General features: G+C 38.7%; 1 protein-coding gene across 1 annotated transcript in view; it reads left to right on the forward strand.

Moving 5' to 3' along the window:
* The window catches only part of LOC148367059 (protein kinase C-binding protein NELL1-like), a 282,893-nt gene that overhangs the window by 18,187 nt on the left and 244,737 nt on the right, over positions 1-19,969 (forward strand). The window contains exon 3 of the mRNA XM_088333852.1: positions 11,895-12,045. Within this exon, the coding sequence (XP_088189978.1) occupies positions 11,895-12,045 (151 nt within the window). The remainder of the gene's footprint in view (positions 1-11,894; positions 12,046-19,969) is intronic.

Here is a 19,969-nt window from a genome sequence, read left to right on the forward strand (position 1 = left end):
TGAAGCGGCAAATGTCGCATCGCTCTTGAAGGGATCAACAACCTCGCTGGCGTGATTACATAATTACGTAGCCTGCCAATCAACATGATTGCGGCATGATTAGCTCATTTGAAGATTGCTTGTTTTACTCTTGGTTTAATGATGGGGTGTTCGTTGGAACCCTCAGGGGGATAAGAGCTGCTTTCCCCTGCGTTGCATTTTTCAAGTAAGCAGAACATGGCTAATTGAGATAAATAGATACACAAAACAAGTTTTTTGAAGTACGGAAGCACAAGAGTGCCAAAATGAATTAAACGGAAAAATAATTCTCTCTCAAAGGACTTACCCCTCGCTGCCGGCACAGGACTCCAGACAAGGCATAAGGGATTTCTCCTCGTAGCCAGAACTGAAAACAATGTTGGGCGGAGGACTGAAAACCAGACGGGGCTGTAGGGCCAGCAGGTGCGGCCGAGTGTTGTTCTCCTCACCGCCAAGACAGGAAAGCAGGTGCGGCCGAGGGGCGTTTTCCTCACTGCCAGGACGGTAAAGCAGGTGCGGCAGAGGGGCGTTTTCCTCACTGCCAGGACAGTAAAGCAGGTGCGGCAGAGGGGCGTTCTCCTCGTCACCAGGAAAGGGAACGAGGCACAGCCGAGGGGCCTTTTTCTTGCCAGCAGGACAGGAAACGAGGCGTGGCCGAGGGGCCTTTTCCTTGTCACCAGGACAATAAACAAGGTGCGGCCGAGGGGCCGTTTCCTCTTCACCGAGGCAGGTAACCAGGCAGACCTGAGGAACCTTCTCCTTGCCACTGAGACAGGGATTGGGAACCCTCCTCCTGGTTCTTTTGTTGGTCATGTGGGGTTTCAGCACGCCAATGCAAGCCAGAGAGTGCTGTGGAACTCATTGCCTTGTTGGGTGCACCTTGTGGTCATTAAGACTTAAGCATTTAAAGGCAACTTTGACAGACATTAATTGTCCGATTTGTTTTATCCACCTTCCTCAAAAATCTCTCTGGACTGTGTTTTCTGTTATTAGTTGTCTGTTTCCTTCTTCTTTGGAAAGCCTTGTGTTTAATATCCATTCCATTACTTTCCATTTGATGCGGGTGTTTGCGCATGGATTCTATCTCGCAAAAATTAACAGGTCAGGTCTGTTAAGTTTGGGGTGGAGGGATCTATGTGGGTTAAGCAGGAACTGAAGACACAGGAGTCCTCAAGAAGGATGTTATTCAGTAACAAATATAAGAACAAAGGGACAAACAAACACAGTTTACACAAAATAATGAAATGTCCTAACAAAAACAAACCTGACAAAGTCCAAACCAGAAACCTAGACCAAAACCAAAAATGGAAAATGCAAGGAACAAAGTAGCAAACTAACAAGTGGGCACTAAATCACTGACAAAATGTCCAAACAAGAAACCAGTAACAAAAGAAAACAGACCTTGTGTGGCAGAGTAGATGTGTGGATTTTGGACAAACTTGTGCCCCGTTCCAAACATACTGGGTGCCCACTGGCGGAAGAAGGTGCACCAGACCCTGACATCAGCACTAAAATTGATACATTCATTCATACATTGTTCCTGTGCTGTCCTCACTCCAAAGTATCCCCCTTTTTCAATAGCTAGGCAGCTATAGAATGACAAGCCAAACAAAATGTCGCCATAAAAAAGAATCTTCATTCAAGTAATCACAATATGTTTCATACTTGCGGGCAATTATATATATATAAATTATTATTATATTTAGAAGAGGATTTGCACTGAGCGTTTGAGAGTTCTGTTCTGTTTATCTTAACAATAAGAGGCCACTCGAAGTCCAATCTATATGTTTCTCAAAGGCACAACAGTTACCATATAATTTAATTCTAACATTGCATTTCCAATTTTATCCCTCGTATTTACCAATACATAAGGCCAATTTATAAGGCATACCCTTTGAATTCCTGTGCAATTCTTTTATGTTTTGTATGTTTTGTAGTCCGGAAACTAAGGTGGTAATAACATAAGTGATGTTGAAAGACTCTCCAGGACTGTTGTCAAAGTCACAGCTAGCGACGCTCCCAAAGAATAACGACCTTAATTCCTTTTTATCGACACTAATCCAACACGGCTTGATAAAGAGTTGACGGCGGACTCCCCCAGAGATTTTACCTCATTAGATCGGTGACACCCCACTCGACACCAATTACCTTCCAGATACAACTTAGATGCTTTTTCATGTTTACACGCAGGTTATTTACCCGCAAAAGGGAAGCAACCATCAATGTTTCATCAATTCAGCTGCATGAATTTTTTATGATTCTTCAAATGTGAGCCACGGCATCATGGGGGTGTGTGTTCATGCTGAGGGCTTGACGGTTGTTGGAGGCTTCTTCATGCTTCGATCTCCGTGGCTTTTGTTTCTGCGGGAACAATGTTCACTTTTGTTTTGCAATTCTAAAAGCCCAGTTTGACATTTCGGGCAGAAGTAAACTACATTATTCAGTTGTTGTCTGGGGGCTGCTTGGCAATTTGCTCCTTCAAAACTGACATAGTGTCTTTGTGCTTTTCTGGGATTTAAAACCGTATTTTTGGACACAACCTCATTCTACAATTACAATAGTAACTTAAATATATAAATGAGCCCTCAAATGTTTTGATTTATCACCTAATCAGATACAGTCAGAATGTTTTCATCTTTGCCTAAATGAAAATTACAGTGGACCCCCAGGAAATGACGTAAATCTGTCGCTTAGGGATCGTAAGGAGAAATTACTGTATAACGATGATAGGAATTTATTGTAATTTGGTAACAGAATCCAAACCCCAGGCAAACCAGGTAAAAATACTAAAATAACCAAATAGTATATAGTAAGAACTGACTATGTGTGACATGCGTTTTTCAAATAACATTCGAATGTATATGCATGTAAAGCAAAAGACAGGGCTTGAGCTGGTATAGTTGAGTTGGTGGGTGATTGCAGAGGAGGCATAAGTTGAATAGAAAATGACCCCATGAGTGGTTGATCTTACAAATCTTTAGAAAAATTCCTGGTATTCCTCACAAAACATTATTATCACATGATGCCATTAATATTTTAACTTTCCGACAAATTCTAGACCATAGTTATGGAAAAGTTTATGTACTGTTTTGTCATATATCCAAGGGTTGAAGGGATACCCAAATTCCAAAAATGCAAAATGTGAGAAAATAGTACATGCTTTTGCATAATTTTATATAATCGGTACAATCCAATTATTTTCCAAGATAATGCAATTTGTCTTGACTTTCTGAGCAGCGACGTCATCAAAATAATTCCGACACCCTTGCAAGTCAGTAACCAGATTAGTTTTAATTAGTCTAATAAGTTATAAGTGTGTTGTGTCGCAGATGTCTGCAGCAATGGTACAACAAATGGCTAGCAGCCAAAATAGTGCATACTGGCAAAAAACACACAGTGGTAGAGAGGTAACGAGTGCTAACCCAGCACAGACACGGCAGCATAACATGCTGCTAGAGTGGAATAACCGGAAACGATTGGACAAAAAACGGGAGGTCGGTTGCCCAAAAACATGCAGTAAGCAGCCATGATACCAGGGAACCAACAATGAAAAATGGCCACGACAACAAACCCTAACCCAGCCGGAAACAAACCAAATAATCATGGCTGGCTAGCTGGCTCCTAAAGAGGACTAACCAGGACTGATTGACAGAAAAACGTGAGGCTGGCCGATCAAAAACATGCAGTAAGCAGCCAGACTACCAGCGAACCAACAACTAAAAATGGCCACGACAACAGACACAAACCCAGCGGAAAATAAACCTAATGATCACGGCAGGCTAGCTGGCTCCTAAAGAGGACTAACTGGGGCCGATCAAAAACATGCAGTTAGCAGCCAGGCGACCAAGGGACCAACCTACAAAAACTGATGTGGCAACAAACATGAACAAAGCCGGAAAAAAAAAAATTATGGACACGGCAGACTAGCCATCTAGCTGACTGCTAACAGGGAACCATAGACCAAACAAAACGGGAAGCATTTGGCAAACCAGACGCTAACGGAACACTATCTGGACAATATTATACCAACTGAAGACATGTGACGAAAAACTCAAAGGAAAATCCACAATTGCCTACCTAGACTGCGGCAAAAGCAAAAAAAGAGCGTACCCTGTAGTGGCGACATGTAAAGTTACCTCACGCAGCTTTTGGAGATGAAGGCACGCAACTTGGACAAAACAGTCATACGTCCCTCAGTGACACGGTCAGCAAAATTCCGTTAAATCCAAGCAGAAACGAGCGGTATGCAATTGCTGTTCACTACAAATGCGGTCTGTTTTGGTCGTGTGTCATGTGTTGCTTCAATGGCACCCACCATTGCTAAGAGTCTTGTTTTCATTAGGTGATGTTAGGTGTATAAGACCTAAATCAGTCAACAAAATTTCTTGATTCCCCTGGCTCGTGACATTTTTTGCAACATATCTGCATGATTTTGGGGAGGAACTTCTGTGCTTAATTAAAAAAAAACAACCTTTTATAATCCCATTAATAACTATCGTGATCACCAATTGGTTACAGCCATAATCCTTAGCGAGGGTAATGATTCATATTACTTGACATCTCAAGTTCAATTTTCATTGTTTTCATGTGTTTGCTTCACCTTTAGCATTACGGTTTTGGGAAACATTGCTAATGCAGTACAAAACTTACAATTTCTTGAAATCATTAAGTTGATATTCTACTCATCTAAAAGGGAGGATTGTGGGATGGATATCAACCAATAGCATGTCGGCTTCTCAATGACCCCATGATGCAAACCAATAGCACATCAACATCTTGTATAATGATGACCAATATCAGATAGGCTTCTTGGAAACGTAATGTACGTAATTCTTTATTATTTTTATCTCTTAAGTTGAATGTTTGGGTCCACAAAATCGTTTGTTGTTCATTCTATATGGTGGGGAAAACGCCATTACAAGAGCCCCAAAAGATTCATACTCCATATTGTAACTGGAAAATATAGCAAGCTAGGGACAAGCTGAAACTCTGAGGTTTTAGAGGATTTGTAATGCAAAATAATTACTCGAATATTCACCCCAATTAGTTGATGATTAATTATATGACCAATTGGTTGTTGATTCATCAATTAATTGTTGCCCCTGTAATCTATACACAAGGTTTTGGTGCCATTTTCTCCCGTCCCTTTATATCCATTTTCAAGCCACACTGAGTCGTCTGTATCTTCAGTTCCAGCTTCAGCTGTGTTCTCTGGCCCAAACATTTTACACCCTCCCGCCTGCAAAACCCCCGAGAGCATCAGAAAACAGGCTAGCTCCTCAGGGACGGTCGGCTGTGGACTAGATGCCCGGCTGTCTTCGGTTGCAGGCGCTCTCCGAGTGCGAGAAAAAAGAGCAAATGGCATTTCAAGCAGAAATAGGTTGGCATGTCGGCCGTTCAAGTCTGGCACGGAGCTCTGAATGATCTGGAAAAAATAGATGAATTTAGAGCACTGGCCCATACCGGCAACAAATAATGGCGCCTAAAAATAGAAGAGGCAGATGTTAGTTTCACGGTTTGTATCAATTTGTAGTCAAAATAGACAAATGAGTAAAAGTTAATTTTATAACACTTTGATCCACAATCATTAAGAAATGGCTACGATTGGTCCTACTAACACAGATAACCAATTACATGCTGCTTTTACAGACCAATATTTACACTGATCACTTATGCAATATACTTCATCCATAAATATATATAACCTAAAATAAGCAAACATATCTATCCACCGTAATATTAGATAAATTGACCTATTTCCAGTAAAAGAAACAAGTGAACATATGGTAAGTACCATTATCTGTCAAGTATACAAGTACAGTATATGATTAAATAAAATTCGAAATAAATATACATATAAAGGAAAAATGATTCACATCTGGTGTGATGTAAGCTGGTACAGTGGAATAGCGGGTGAATGCAAAAGAGGGGGTTTGTTATTGGACGAGCGTAAAGGAGATTTCACGGCATACCAGATGCTTATTTGAACTCACTACTTGTCACGGTAGCTATGGCGCCCAATCGGTACTGCCCGTGTGGCTGCAGCTTGTTGACAGATTGTCCCCCTGTCAGTATTTAAACTCTGTCCTGTCAGTCCCCTTTTATCTCCCGTCCCGAATTACGACCTGTTTTGATCTCGACCATGTCTGTTCTCCTGTCCCGAACGATGATCTGTTTTTTTTATCTCAACCACGTCTACGCTCCTCTCCTGGCTTTCTACTGACCCGTTTTTTTCCGTTCCCGACACCGCCATCGCTCGCCACGGAAGTCCCACTTCCACGTTCAGAGCGACCTGATTCCTGCGTCCAGCAATCCCCGGATCGTGGGCGCAACCTCCTCCCTTTCTTCTAATAAAACTTGTGAGAAATGTTACGCGAGTAGGTCCTGTTTCCGTTCTGGTCTTGACACTATTGTTTGTTGCCTTGTCACTATCAGCCCATAATGTTGCTGCTCTCCGACCTTTAGGGCTGACCTTTTCTAGTAAACTAAAAAAAAGTTTGATTAAAAAAGAGGCTTAAGGAAGGGAGGACATTTTTCTTAACTGAGAGTTCGACTCCCGATTCTACAACCAAATTCAAAATCCATTGATGTCTTCTCACCTTATTTTGAGTGTCTACTAAAGTTAAAACGTATTAGAGAAACAGTGACGCCGGAATAAAATCGAAACTGATTTCAGAACTTTGCTTCATTATTCCTAACAATCGTCCTGGTCGTCGGCCATATTTTTTTAGCAAGGGTAGCGATGCATGTGCCTACATCATATTTATCATCTCAAGCTTCGTTTCCGTGGTTATTATGTTGGTTGCTTCTACCTTTTAGCATGAGTACAAGTCCTTGGAACCATAGATAAAAAAAAAAAGTTTGTGACAAAATGATTTGTTGTGGAGTGGAGAAAATGCCGTAAGGATGGGAAGAAAAATAAAATCGTTCTCTACACCGTAGGGTAAAATGTCAGGCAGGGAGGGCTTATTGAAAGCTTTCCATTTGATTGTCAGGCTTCTTCGGTCCAGATAAAATGAAATATTTTATTCCCAAATCCTCGCATTGCAAAAAACTATAATACAACTTCTTCTTAAATAATAAAAACAATATTAAATGTGAGTATTGACAGCAAGGGATCGGATTACTTTGGACTCAATCCCCAGAGACACTTCCTTGTCCGTTATTTTGTGGAAAAACGACGCTGTTGGAAACTTCGGCGAGTTTACTTTATGCCCCTTGGCAAATACAATAAACCTGCAGCGTCCTGCTTTTATTTGTCTGTGACACTCGGCGACGGGCTTTTTCTTTTTTCTCAGACTGAAGCTAAATACTTCATTGGCATTGAGCAAAGTCTTCCGGATGAGTCAAAGCAAGACTTATGATAGCGCTGATAAATTGAAATTTAAGAGTTTCCATCTGGGAGCGGGTATCATTTATTGTTCCGGCCGTGAGACTTTCAGTTGAGATTGTGTGGCTGTGTGTTGAGCTACTGGGGTATTGATGGGCTTATATTACCAAGAGTTTCTTTTAATTGTACGCTTTAAGTGATTCACAGCTGCAATTATGTGTAAGATGAAACCCTTTAAAGATGTAAAAAAAAAATTCTTCTATTTGAAGAATCTTAGGTGTTTAAAAATAATTTTGAGGACCTTGTTACATGGAATAGCGCTAAAAATAAATATACAATAATCCCTTTGTCATGATTACCAATGTGAATCACCTGTGCCCGCTCATTTGGCGCCAACCACCGCGGGTTCTGATTGGCTCCCTGTCACTATTTGACCCCAGTCCTGTCAATCCCCTGTTGTCAGTCCATCTGCAAACCTCAGTGAATACTAAGCAAGCCTTTTTCGACACTGACTCCCACCTGTCCCGTTTTTGCTCGCGTCTGTCTACGGCTACAACCCGTTTTGCTCCTGACCACGTCCGTTTTCCGTCCCGGCTTACGACCTATTTTTGTCCCCCTGCTAAGTCTACTCTCCCGTTCTGGCTTACGACTCGCTTCCGACCCCGACCATTCTTTGCTCTTCCAGTCCCGGCTACCGACCCATTTTTTCCGTCCCTGACACCGCCACCGCTTGCTACGGAAGCTCCACTTCCGTGTTCGGAGCACAATCAGAGTATGAGAGCAACTTGCTTCCCGCGTCCAGCAAACACTGGATCGTGGGCACAGCCCTCTCTTTCTTCCAATAAAACTTGTGAGAAACGTAACGCTATTGGTTCCTGTTTCCGTTCTGGTCCTGACACCCTTGCTGTGTAAGGGTTTCTCGACTTCATGGCTTTGCTACTTTGCGGCTTATCTTTGTAAAGTCATGTTTATTTGTACAGCCCTTAAACACAAAGAGTCACAAAAAGCTCCACAGACCAGATTATTGAAAACTACCAACGATTATTACACCATCCCCTGATCTAAAGCCTACACGAGGGCAAGAAAAAACTCAAAAACTTCAACATGAGGAAAATGAAGATACCTTGACCATAGACCACACATAAGGTAATCCCCCTTCCAGGATGACCAGGCTGCAATGGATTTTGCAATTACATATAAGCTCTGCTAAAACTAAGATAAAAACAGATTGTGTTCTGCATTCTGATTGGCTAAACAGTGGAAGACGCTTTCTAACGTCAATAAATTGGACTTCTTGACCCGCTAAATTTGCTCTGGGGCCACATGTAGATCTTTGGATCTGCTCAGTGGTTTCTTGGCACTGTTTGAACAGTGTGATAAAGGGATAATATATAATTTCCATAGGATGGAATCAGGAGGTAAATGCGGTTTTCCATAACATCCACATGCTGATGCAGAAATACCATGTAAGGTGGACCTTATTTCATACAATTGTGAGATAAAACAGCAACATTATTTTAACAATATAATTTGACAATATACAATTTATTTAAGCTTATAAAGTACAGTCCTTTTATTTGTTAAATAAATACTTGAACCTGTAAATTGGGATTTGTTCTTGAGTAACAAATATTTAAATACATTAAATAAATTTCTTGGTCACTGGTTTTGAGACTGTTTTAGAATACAACCCCCATGACAATACAACTGTGTGTGTATATACTATATATACAGTATATATATGTAAGTATATAGTTATTATGTCTGCATGTGTTAATTTTGTCTGTGTGTATGTGTGTGCATTTATGCTCTTCAGTGTACATTTATATTTCCATAGGTAAAAAATGGATAGAACATATCGTGCGCACATTGTGTGCATGCGTGCGTGCACTCTTCAGTATACTGTATGTCCTTATAGAATTTTGTAACATCCCTTGAGCTTTCAACTCCTGAAGGACTCAAAATTGTCAGAAAACCACCGGTGAAATATGGATGTAGCAGTGTGATTTATACACAATAAATGTCTATTAGACTTGCTGATGATTCTATTGCTATTTAAAGAAGTAAACCTCAAGGAGTAACTATTTAGTTTAAAAAATAATAGGCCTTGTAAATTGGAAAATGGAATGCACTTATGTAGCACTTTTATCAACACAAAAGATGGGAGTCAAAGTGGTTTTGGCTCAAAAACCACATGGAGGTAAATTTAATAGTCTGGATTGGAAAATGAACGAATGCTGTATGGCAAAATGGTGAGAACTTACTGACAGATCAAGTTTCTTATTTCTTTCAAGTGTATTTTAGTAAAGAATTTTCCCTTATTGCAAAAGTGACAATGCTTCATATGACATTTTGCTCATGAAATAGTTAAAATACAATAAAACTGATTTAAAATATACAAATAAAAAATGTTCATACTAACAAGAGTTCATCTTCCTTTATATAAGATCCGTTTTTGTTTTAGTCAAATGTAATGTCTCAGTTTGGACACACAAATAAGTATAAAGTTGAAAACCATTAAGAGGAGATCCACATGGAATACTCAAAGTTCGCCTCCTGGCTTATCCGTGTTACATGTCGAAGTGTCCTTGGGTAAGACATTGAACCCCCAATTACCCCCAATAAGCAGGTTAGCGCCTTACATGGCAGAGATCACGGCCGCTATTGGGAAATGTGAAGCACAATGTAAAGCGCTTTGGGAAGTCATTGACTTGAAAAGCGCTATATAAATGCAGATCATTTCATCATTTCATTTACATCTTCCTGCTCCCACGACAAATCACTGCTGCCGATAAGGAATTTCCAAGTTGAGCATTCAGTGGAATTGATAGGATCTATTCTACTCTCACTGAAAGTAATGAAAGACCTTGCCAAAAGGGCACGTTCTCTAGCTGGAATAGTTTAGATTCCTGTAATAAGTAGCGTGTTTAACACAACTAGACATTGAAGATGCTGAGGACGTGTACCTGACGTTCTTCATGCTCAACAAAGGAATTTTTGCCTGCGATTTAATGTGGATTTTGTGGATACTGCAGAGGAAAATGTCTGACCATTTGCTCAAAGATCAGACTGGCACAACTGAGGTCTTACTTCAACGCTGTGATACCAGCCTGGCCAATAGCCTCTCCGAACAGACCACCATGCTCAAACGCCTTGGACAAGCTGAAAGCTGACCTCTAAAACAAGCTCACTGATAAGTTCGAGGTCTTTAATATCAAACTGGGAATTAATGACTGACAAACCAGCTAGACTGCTTTCATCGGATTGATATTGAATTTTGACCCTTCTCGTAGAAATATAACATACCATATTAAAAAAGGGTTCTTAAATGAGGAGGACACACAGTATCAAGGTAGAAAGAGTCAATAAAATGAAAAGTAATGAAATTGACATTTTGCTACGCATTTTACGCTGATTTTAATATTTTTCCTATTTGCCCCTTTTTCCTTGTCAATTGCTTATCAAAGCTGTTGATTTTAAACTGATTTTAACCTTGTATATGATTAATATTGGGAAAAATAAATGTCAATCAATTAAAAAAACAGAGGTGTGCCGATTTCTTTACCCCGTAACTCTTGTCAGTTTCTAAGAAATCTGCATTTTTAAATCCATTATCAAATCTTCCTGAATTACTTTTTAAAATTAGCTTACTATTTATATATGTACATCATTTGGCGCTCTTATAGCATGCAGATATTTTTTACTGGTTGACTGAGCCTGTTTTAGCACTGCAGTGCTTTTAATAGAGGCAACCTGGTCATAACATAGTAATAACAGTAACAATCTATTAGAAATGCAAACTGGTAGTTCTAAGTGTCACTTGGAAACAAAAAAGAAGCTCTCAGCCGGTTTAAAGGTTGCTGACAACTGCTTCAATCCATATTCTCATCACTCTGAAAAATGGACTTCGATCTACCACCTTACAGTGACAGTGTGTGATATTTAGCGCCTCCTTGTTGTACAAAAAAAACATTGATTCAGTAAAAAACATTCATTTGAATAATAGGCAAAAATACATCAACTATTATACAAATGTTATTTTTTCCAAATATTCATAGTAATTTGTTTATCATTTTGATGGCAGAATCCATTCCTAGTCTTCCCAGTCATATTTGTTGGCCATCTTGCTGCTACTTCGTGCTCATTAGGCACTTTTTGTTTGCGTTAGACAATACAGTGCCATCTAGTGGTGATGTGGACATTTTTAAAGAAACACTGAGTTACGCGGCTTTTTTTCTCGCTCAAAATTCAAACATGCAGACAAAATATGAGGCAGGGGCACACGTGCATGTAGATGTCTGCTTGTATTTTTATTCTTTAATGCAAAAGGTAAAAAATGGATTAGGTCTACGTGCGTTTTGCTTATGTATCACTGAGGTACCAGACGCAAAACTATCGGCAGATCAAACGAATCAATATTTTTTTCCCTCTTGGGCCGTCCCTTGCTATTGACACAATGTTGGCCCGCACCCGTGCTAAGATATGCTAACTTACTGATGTACTAACGGTAAAACAATGTATTCAAATGGAACTTTTTCCTTCCTAGATGTCGGGAGAGCCGTTCAAGCCCCGGCTCACATCACCGACAAAGTGGTGCAGCTTTTCAGGAGAAAAAGCGAATTCACCTTCTTGGCCTCCATCCAACAGAAATCCTCCACGTCGGGCGTCATATTCTCCATCCACGAATCGGAACACAGGTAATCCATCTTTAATCCTCTTCATTTTGTCTGCGGCTCCTTTCTGGCACAACTTGACTGCGACGGATTAGACTTCTTCCTTTTGTAATAAGATGGTTGTTTGCGGGTGGCCGCCGCACTCCAGACCGGTTTTAAAGATCACTTATGCCGGTGTCATTGTGTATCGTTCGCTCATGGGAGGGAATTCAGCGAACGGGATAATGCGGTGGCGCTCGGGAGGACAGATAAGCTTTCGTGTATTGTGTCGGGAAGATGAGTAAAAATGCGAAGCATACTGATAGTGCTTATCACAGGATGTTGCATAAACGGCCACATAGTCGAAGTAGCGCCTTGTGTCTGAGCTTGCACACTTCTAGTAAAATTCACTCTTTTAGAAAAATGAGAGGGGCCTGGTTTCATAGATAGGTTTATGAACGAGATAGATTCCGGACGATCGTTCGAAGTTGAATTTCGAAGTCGCTTCAGTGCTATATTTTGTACGGAATGTATGTTTAAGGTTTAGATAAGTATGTTTAAGGTTTGTATAAGTAACCTGTATTGTTTTGTACTAAAAATTAAACATTTCATCAATTGATATTCTCTATAAAGCTATAGTTGAGTTTAACTTACTTTTGGAAGATAAGCGTCAAGTGGTCTTCCTCAGTGTTAGAGAGTGGCCGAAAAAAAGCGATCCAACCATTTTCTCAACCGCATCAAGCTTTCTTATTCCAGTTTCATTTCAAAAGCAAAAGCTCGCCTCTTCTTTACACTTTATACCAACCAGATTGAATGGATGCACAAGATATCAACAGTCAAAATGTCAAAGTTTGCGCTAGAGATAGAGTCCAGTATGTTTACACAAACTAGGAAGAGGAAGCAGATTTCTCCTTCGGGGTGGATGCTTGGTGACCTCACAGCGCCATACTCCGGGTAGCGGCGGAGAAAAGCACTATTGTACTGTCCTGTACTCGGAAAAAGTTGCACAATACAAAATCTAACTTACAGCAATGTCCGGATATTTTTCGACATCCCCAAAAAATTTTTGTATCTACTGTTTTTCGTAACTTGAATGTTCTTAAGTAGAGGAGCATCTGTACTTCACTAATAAGAGATGGGATTAGAAAAAAAATCCAGAAAACCACATTGTCTGAATTAATTATTCAACTTAAGTATTTGGTTAATAATAAAGGTTCATCTTTACTCAGTTATACTGGAATATAATGGAGATACGTTATTATTTCACATGACAAAGGACAAAATATTCATTGATTTCATTTTTCATCAGTTAGAGAACAGGCTTTTTCCTGTACACATTTCTTCCTGGACTCTTATAAATATGTCAAAACAGTAGATGCAAAAGAGAAAAATATTGGATAACATACTTAATGACAGTTAGGCTAGGTTCCCATTGAGCATTGTAATGCTCAATTCTCCTTTTTTGTGAGATCTGATGTTTTTCAGACATTGTTCACATTTCCTATTCAATGTGACTTGTAAGTGACTTAATCTTACTAGGCGAACACCACAACTGTCACACGTGCGCAACAGAGGACATGTGACGTCACACGCAATGCACTCATGTTAGTGGAACTACTCAAAGATGTTAAAAAATCCAAAACCTGATAGCCTAAGAGTCCATATTTAAAACCCTAGTTTGAAATTTGTACCGTAGCTCTATTTTAAAACCATATCGTAGGACTAAAATCCTAAACCAAACTATTCTTTAAAAGCCCTGTTTGAAACCTTAGTGCAGTTTAAACCCTAGTTTGAAATCCTACCTGCAGTTCAAAACCTTTTTCTGAAACCAAAACCCTACTTTAAAACTCTTTGAACAATAGGTGTGATTTAAAACCTTACTTTAAAACCTCAGCTGAAGGTTGATCCAAGCTTCTAACCAAAACCCTTCTCTTGAACTCTTTGAACCGTAGCTGCAGTTTAAATGCCTAGTTCTAAAACCAAACTCCACTTAAAATGACTTTTCTCATCTCACTAATCATCAGATACAAGGTTACAATTAACTCAAAATCAACAACGTTGATGATTAAATGACGAAACAGAAGGAAAAAAAACAGCTGATGGGAAAAAGGCGGAGTTTTTATAGTAGTGCATTACAGTAATCAAGACGGGAAGTAACAAAGGAGTGAATTCTCATCCACGCATCTGACTGAGACAGCATAGGACGAATTTTAGCAATGTTGCAAAGATGGAAGAAAGCTGTTCTAGTAATATTCTTCACGTGTGTTTGAAAGGACAGATCGGGGTCAAATATGACACGTAAATTTTTGACTGAGTCACTCTGGGTGATAATACATTTGTCAATGTTCAGGGCAGTTTTTGAGAACAAGTCAAGTTAGATCTGCCCTCAAAGGTGTGAATATTAAAAAACAACAATATTATTGGCCAATAGTGACAAAGATGTAAACATCGCATCGTAGTCAAAATAACAAACAACAGTGAGAAAAATTGACATACGGTCATCTGATGCATTATCCTTTGCAGGTATTAAAATCAGAAACAAGCAGAAAGCCTGTTTGTTGACGGATTGATTACATATTATGCATATAGTATATAATATTTATCGTTACTAAATATTATAAATAAAAGCTGATGCTTGGTTTGGATGTTTTTCCTGTGAAATTGTTGTCAGACATTATTGCTTAGCACCAATTACAACGATTTCCAACCTAGACTCGTATGACTTTTTATAATTACAATTTAATAAAAAAACCTGTTTTTCACACTTTCTGTCTGTAATTCCCCATAATCAAACATCAAGCGACGTAGCATCAGGCTTGTGTTTCTTCGAGAAAAGCTAATGTTGTGAGTCACACTTGAGCGCTGCAAATGGATAGTAATTACAGTCAAGGAGCTGGCCAGAACCTCAGATGACTCGTGTTCCTCTGTGAACCTTCAAATCCCCTCTGAAGGCCCTATTAGGGTCTTAGCTTGTTCTTCAAAGAACCTCCCATTCTCTTATCTAATAGACAGCTCGCTCCATCACTGTAGCGTAATCCCTCTGTCGCCTCCTTCTTTCTATTTTCTCACCGTACTGTCCAAGCATCTTCTTTTCCCTTCCGCCTCCTACTCTTGCTCAAGTACAAGGAAATCACACTTTTCACTCATCCTTCACTCTGCTCAAAGCGAGAAAAAAAATCACTAGGTCCTTTCTTGGCTTCTTCTTTGTGTTGCCGTTTGAGGAGGGGTGCTACAAACAAAATGTTTTTGCCCAGCTAGAGCTTTTTTGTCCGTAGCTCAGAAAATGTTCTTTTTGCTTGGTAGTGTGAGCTCTTCAATGAACACATCTCAAAGCTGAATAATCAAACACAGAAGTTCAATAGTTAACACTTCTTTTGAACTAATTGACCTACAATGGAAAGGTCTGTAAGCTTCTCCTATTCATTGGTACATTTGCAAAAAGGACAGTTCCGTTTTTGGTCTAATACATACAATACAGGACACCAATCTGTTTTGAGGCGGGGGATTACAAGGGGTAAATTGTACCCTATGTTAATTAGCTAATGCATTCCAAATCCCCAGTTCCTTGGGTAAAAACATAAAAATTGTATATACTGTTCATATTAAACATAATAAACCAAATGGCATATAGTATGGTATATAGTAAATACCACGAAAACCTTCATTTGACCCCTAGGTTTAGCTTAAACCATTGTTTGTTACATTGAATGCAATTTAAAACTTTAGTTTGAAACAAGAACCTTATTTAAACCTTAAGTCTACTTTGAAACCCTAGTTGGAGGATAAAACTATTGTTCCAGTTTAAAACGCCCAGTTAGAAACAAAAACCCTAATTTGAACCTTAGGTCTATCTTAAAACCAAGTTGAAACTCAAAATGCAGTTCAAAACACTAGATTGAAACTTTACCCAAAGGTAAAACAGAAGTTGCCGTTTAAAATCCTAATTTGAAACCTTAATCTAGTACTACTACTACTAAAACATCAATTTAAAACTAGAGCTGCACTTAACAACACCAGTTTGACACCAAAACATTACTTTAAAACCCTCATTGGAACTTTAGATTTAGTTTAAAATGTTAGTTTAAGATCCTAAGTGCTATATACATTACCTAGCCCTAGCCCAGGGGTCAGCAACCCAAATTGTAGAAAGAACCTTATTAAACAAAATAAAAACAAATTTGTCTGGAGGAAAAGATTAAAAGCCCGATACAAGTTGACTTTATGTATTTGTATTAGCCTACCATCAAAATAAAAGTTGGATGCAACACATCCTGTGTAGAATGATGCCCCATGTGACCACTCAGTCTTAAGATACTGCCTCAAGTTTAACTTTGTTACTATATTAACGAACTACGCAATATTTAATTATTTCAATGAAATCAAAGAAACGCAATTCGGAAATCACATTTTTGATGGCATTTTTAGTTTGACGATTCGAAACAACAACACCATCATGCATAATGTGTCCCTCAACTCAGCAACAAAAAGAGCGCAATAAAACACGGTACGCATTGATAAAAATAAAATAGCAACCTATAGAAAAGATAGAGTAAATAAGATTACATGAATACACTGAAGTTTGATTTATGTGCAGTTATTTTTCTCTTTTTACCCGTGGGGTCCATGGTGGATCACACACAGGACGCTTAGGCCGCACAGCTCGGCTCTAACACAGGGCAGGGACACAGACGAGAGGAAAACAAGCGAAGAAGTGCACTCGTACCAGCTCATACTTACAAACTATCCCAGCCATCTTCAGGGAGTGGGCAGGGGACACCCTGAACCGGTTGCCACCCAGTCGCAGGGCACACAGAGACAGACCACTCGCTCACTCATTCACACCTAGGGACAATTTGGACCGGCCAATTAAGCTTGACATGCATGTTTTTGGAATGTGGGAGTAAAGTGGAGTTCCCAGAGGAGACCAACGCAAGCAAAGGAAGATCATGCAAACTCCACACAGGAAGGTTCAATCTCATGACCTCAGAACTGTGCCGCAGACGCGCTAACCACTCAATCTCCCTGCTGCTCTACAGAAACTATATTAAAATTAAATATATGTCCCTCTCACATCTTTGTTAACACTTTGGAAAAGCACCATGGAGCTACCCACTTGCTCTAAAGGGCCACATGCGGCTCCTGGTCTGCAGGTTGCCAACCCCCACCTTAGCCCTAAACCTTTAACACGATGTTTAACTTAAAACCCTAATTTGAACTGTAGCTATAGCGTAAAACTCTTGTGTGAAACCAAAATCTTACTTTAAAACCTTAATTTGTGTACTAGGGTAAAAAACTACTTTTAAACCAGAAAACGTGTTTAAAAAATGTCGCTGTTCAAGTGTAATATTCACCGGTTTGCATTTCATTTTCTTGCCTAGCTGTCAGTTAGCGTCTCCTTTTTCATTGACACGTCTGAAAGAGTTTGGCCCTCCCCTCTGGATTTATAATTGGTTGTCATCTCCCGTCCATAAAGTAGATGTGTGACACCAGGGTTGAAGGGAAAGGGCAACCGTGATTTATAACCTTAGCTGGCAATCAAAGCGAGCCAAAGTTTTCCATCAGAAATGAAGAACGTTCAGCTTGATTAAGTTGATTATTTTTTTGATTTTACCAAAAGTTCTTCAAGCAAATCATATTTTACGTTGTTTGTATTTTGGGTGTGAAAAAATCAAGGGACTATGTCTGTGCTTGGTATCTGGAAAAAAAACAAACAAAAAAAAAACAACAACTATCAGGCTTGCATCCGGAATTTCTGAAAAATTGATAGTATGTGTTTTAACTGGAATTGGAAATCACTTATATTAAATTTGCATACAGTACATTATAAATACTTTGTAATAATTTTGATTTTTTTAATAACCATAAATCTTTACATTTTTTGAGAAAGACGGTGAGCACATCTAAGCCCCACTTCTTCTAACAACGTTGTAGTAACATGGTAATAACACAGCAGTAACAGCAATAACACAGTAGTAACATATACTTCAATTCTTGATGACTTTAAATATATTGTTTTAACATTAGCTTATGTGTTAGTTTAGCACATTTCACCCTCACTTTTAATGATGGTCTGCATTTGATCTGCATTTATATAGCGCTTTTCAAGTCAATGACTTCCCAAAGCGCTTTACAATGTGCTCCACATTTCCCAACAGCGGCCTTGTATTGCAGCCATGTAAGACGCTAACCTGCTTATTGGGGGTATTAGGGGTTCAATGTCTCAATTTAATAACCTAGTACCAATATAGTATGTAGTAACAACATAGTATTAACATTTGTTTACATAGATAATACATTTATTTGAACCTATTGTTTTATTATTAGCCTCTCCTTATGCAATATGCCCCTTTTGGGGATAGCAGGCATGTAATATTATATGATTAACAACATAGTAGTAATTTTTACATTATCAGGTTATTTGCATACATAATGAAATATATAATTATTAGTAATACCTTTTTAATATATTATATGAGTATATATTTTAAACTAACCTATTCATTACAGTATGTATTTAATCTCCACCTTTTTTGAGGAAGCTTGTGAACATATTTTAGCCCCAGTACTTATAACAACCAAGTAATATTGTAGTACAGTAATAACAATTTAGTAACATTCACATGATCAGTTTCTTTATATGATCACTTCTTATTTCTCATTATGTTATCACCAGGTTATACGTATTATAAGACTGATTATAATAAGTTTGGTTAATCAGTAAAACACCATGCCAGATAGAAATTCCTAGGCAATAACAATGACTCATTATAAGTGGGCTATTTTCAGCATTTTGGTGGCCAATGGATTGAATGATTTAATTTTTTTAGAGAAATGCATGACTTAATGTGTTACCCCTTGAAAATATATCTAAAGCATTTGATATACTTTTATTTGCATTTTGTGTATTTCGGTACACATTTTTAAAATATTTCCATCCATCCTTTTTCTGTGCCACTTATCCTCACTAGGGTTGCAGGGGTGCTGGGGGCATCTTCGGGCAGGGGGCACCCTGAACTGGTCACCAGCCAGTCACAGGGCACACAGAGACAACTCACTCGCTCATTCACACCTAGGGACAATTTGGATGGGCCAACTAACCTGACATGCACAGGGAGAACATGCAAACTCTGCACGCGGAGGATAGATTTCAGCCCTGGACCTCTGCACTGTGGGGATGCGTGCTAACCACCCAGCCGCTCTGCCATACATTTATAAAATATCAACCTCAAACAAAATGTTATTAACATGTCATTGTTATGTTCAGGGTTAGGAGGGTTACTTTACAAATGTAATCCGTTAGTTACTAGTTACCTGTTAAAAAATGTAATTTAGAACGTAATCCGAATCCCGTAATATTGCAGTAATGTAGTGTGATTAAAATCGATTACTTTTGGATTACTCTAATACCAAAAATGCGAAAAAAAATACAAAATAAACATAATATAAATAATATTACATTACTACTTTTAATGTTATCCATATACATGAAATCTCCAAATTATTTGATAAACTTTTATCAGCATTTTGTGCATTTCGATCATTGTTTTCTAAACTAAAAACTTAAAATCATAGCAATCACATTATCACTATGTTGTAACAATGATATTATTTATTACCAGGTTTTAATTTAGAAATTAGTGCTAAAATAGACTCAGTCAACTACTTAAACATCTGCGAAGTGTTAACCATATAATTAACAATATTTAACATACATATTTCTAGAAAATCACAATGAGACATCAGTGTTCAGCTATTTTCAGCACTTTGTCAAGCCCTAAATATTGATTTTTTTTTGTTTTTTCGCGAAAATTTGGTTTTTATTTTGTCATTCATAAGAAAATGTTTCCAAATAAAACAACAGACTTTTCGTTTGCATTTTGGTATGTTATTGTGTTATTATGTCATTACCTGGTTGGAATTATTAGAAGTAGGGTTAAAATGGACGTTGCCCTACGATGTTCTGGCAACC

Source organism: Urocampus carinirostris, chromosome 4 (assembly GCF_059441175.1).
Source record: "Urocampus carinirostris isolate Australia breed hairy pipefish chromosome 4, RoL_Ucar_1.0, whole genome shotgun sequence".
In the NCBI taxonomy this organism is placed as follows: domain Eukaryota; kingdom Metazoa; phylum Chordata; class Actinopteri; order Syngnathiformes; family Syngnathidae; genus Urocampus; species Urocampus carinirostris.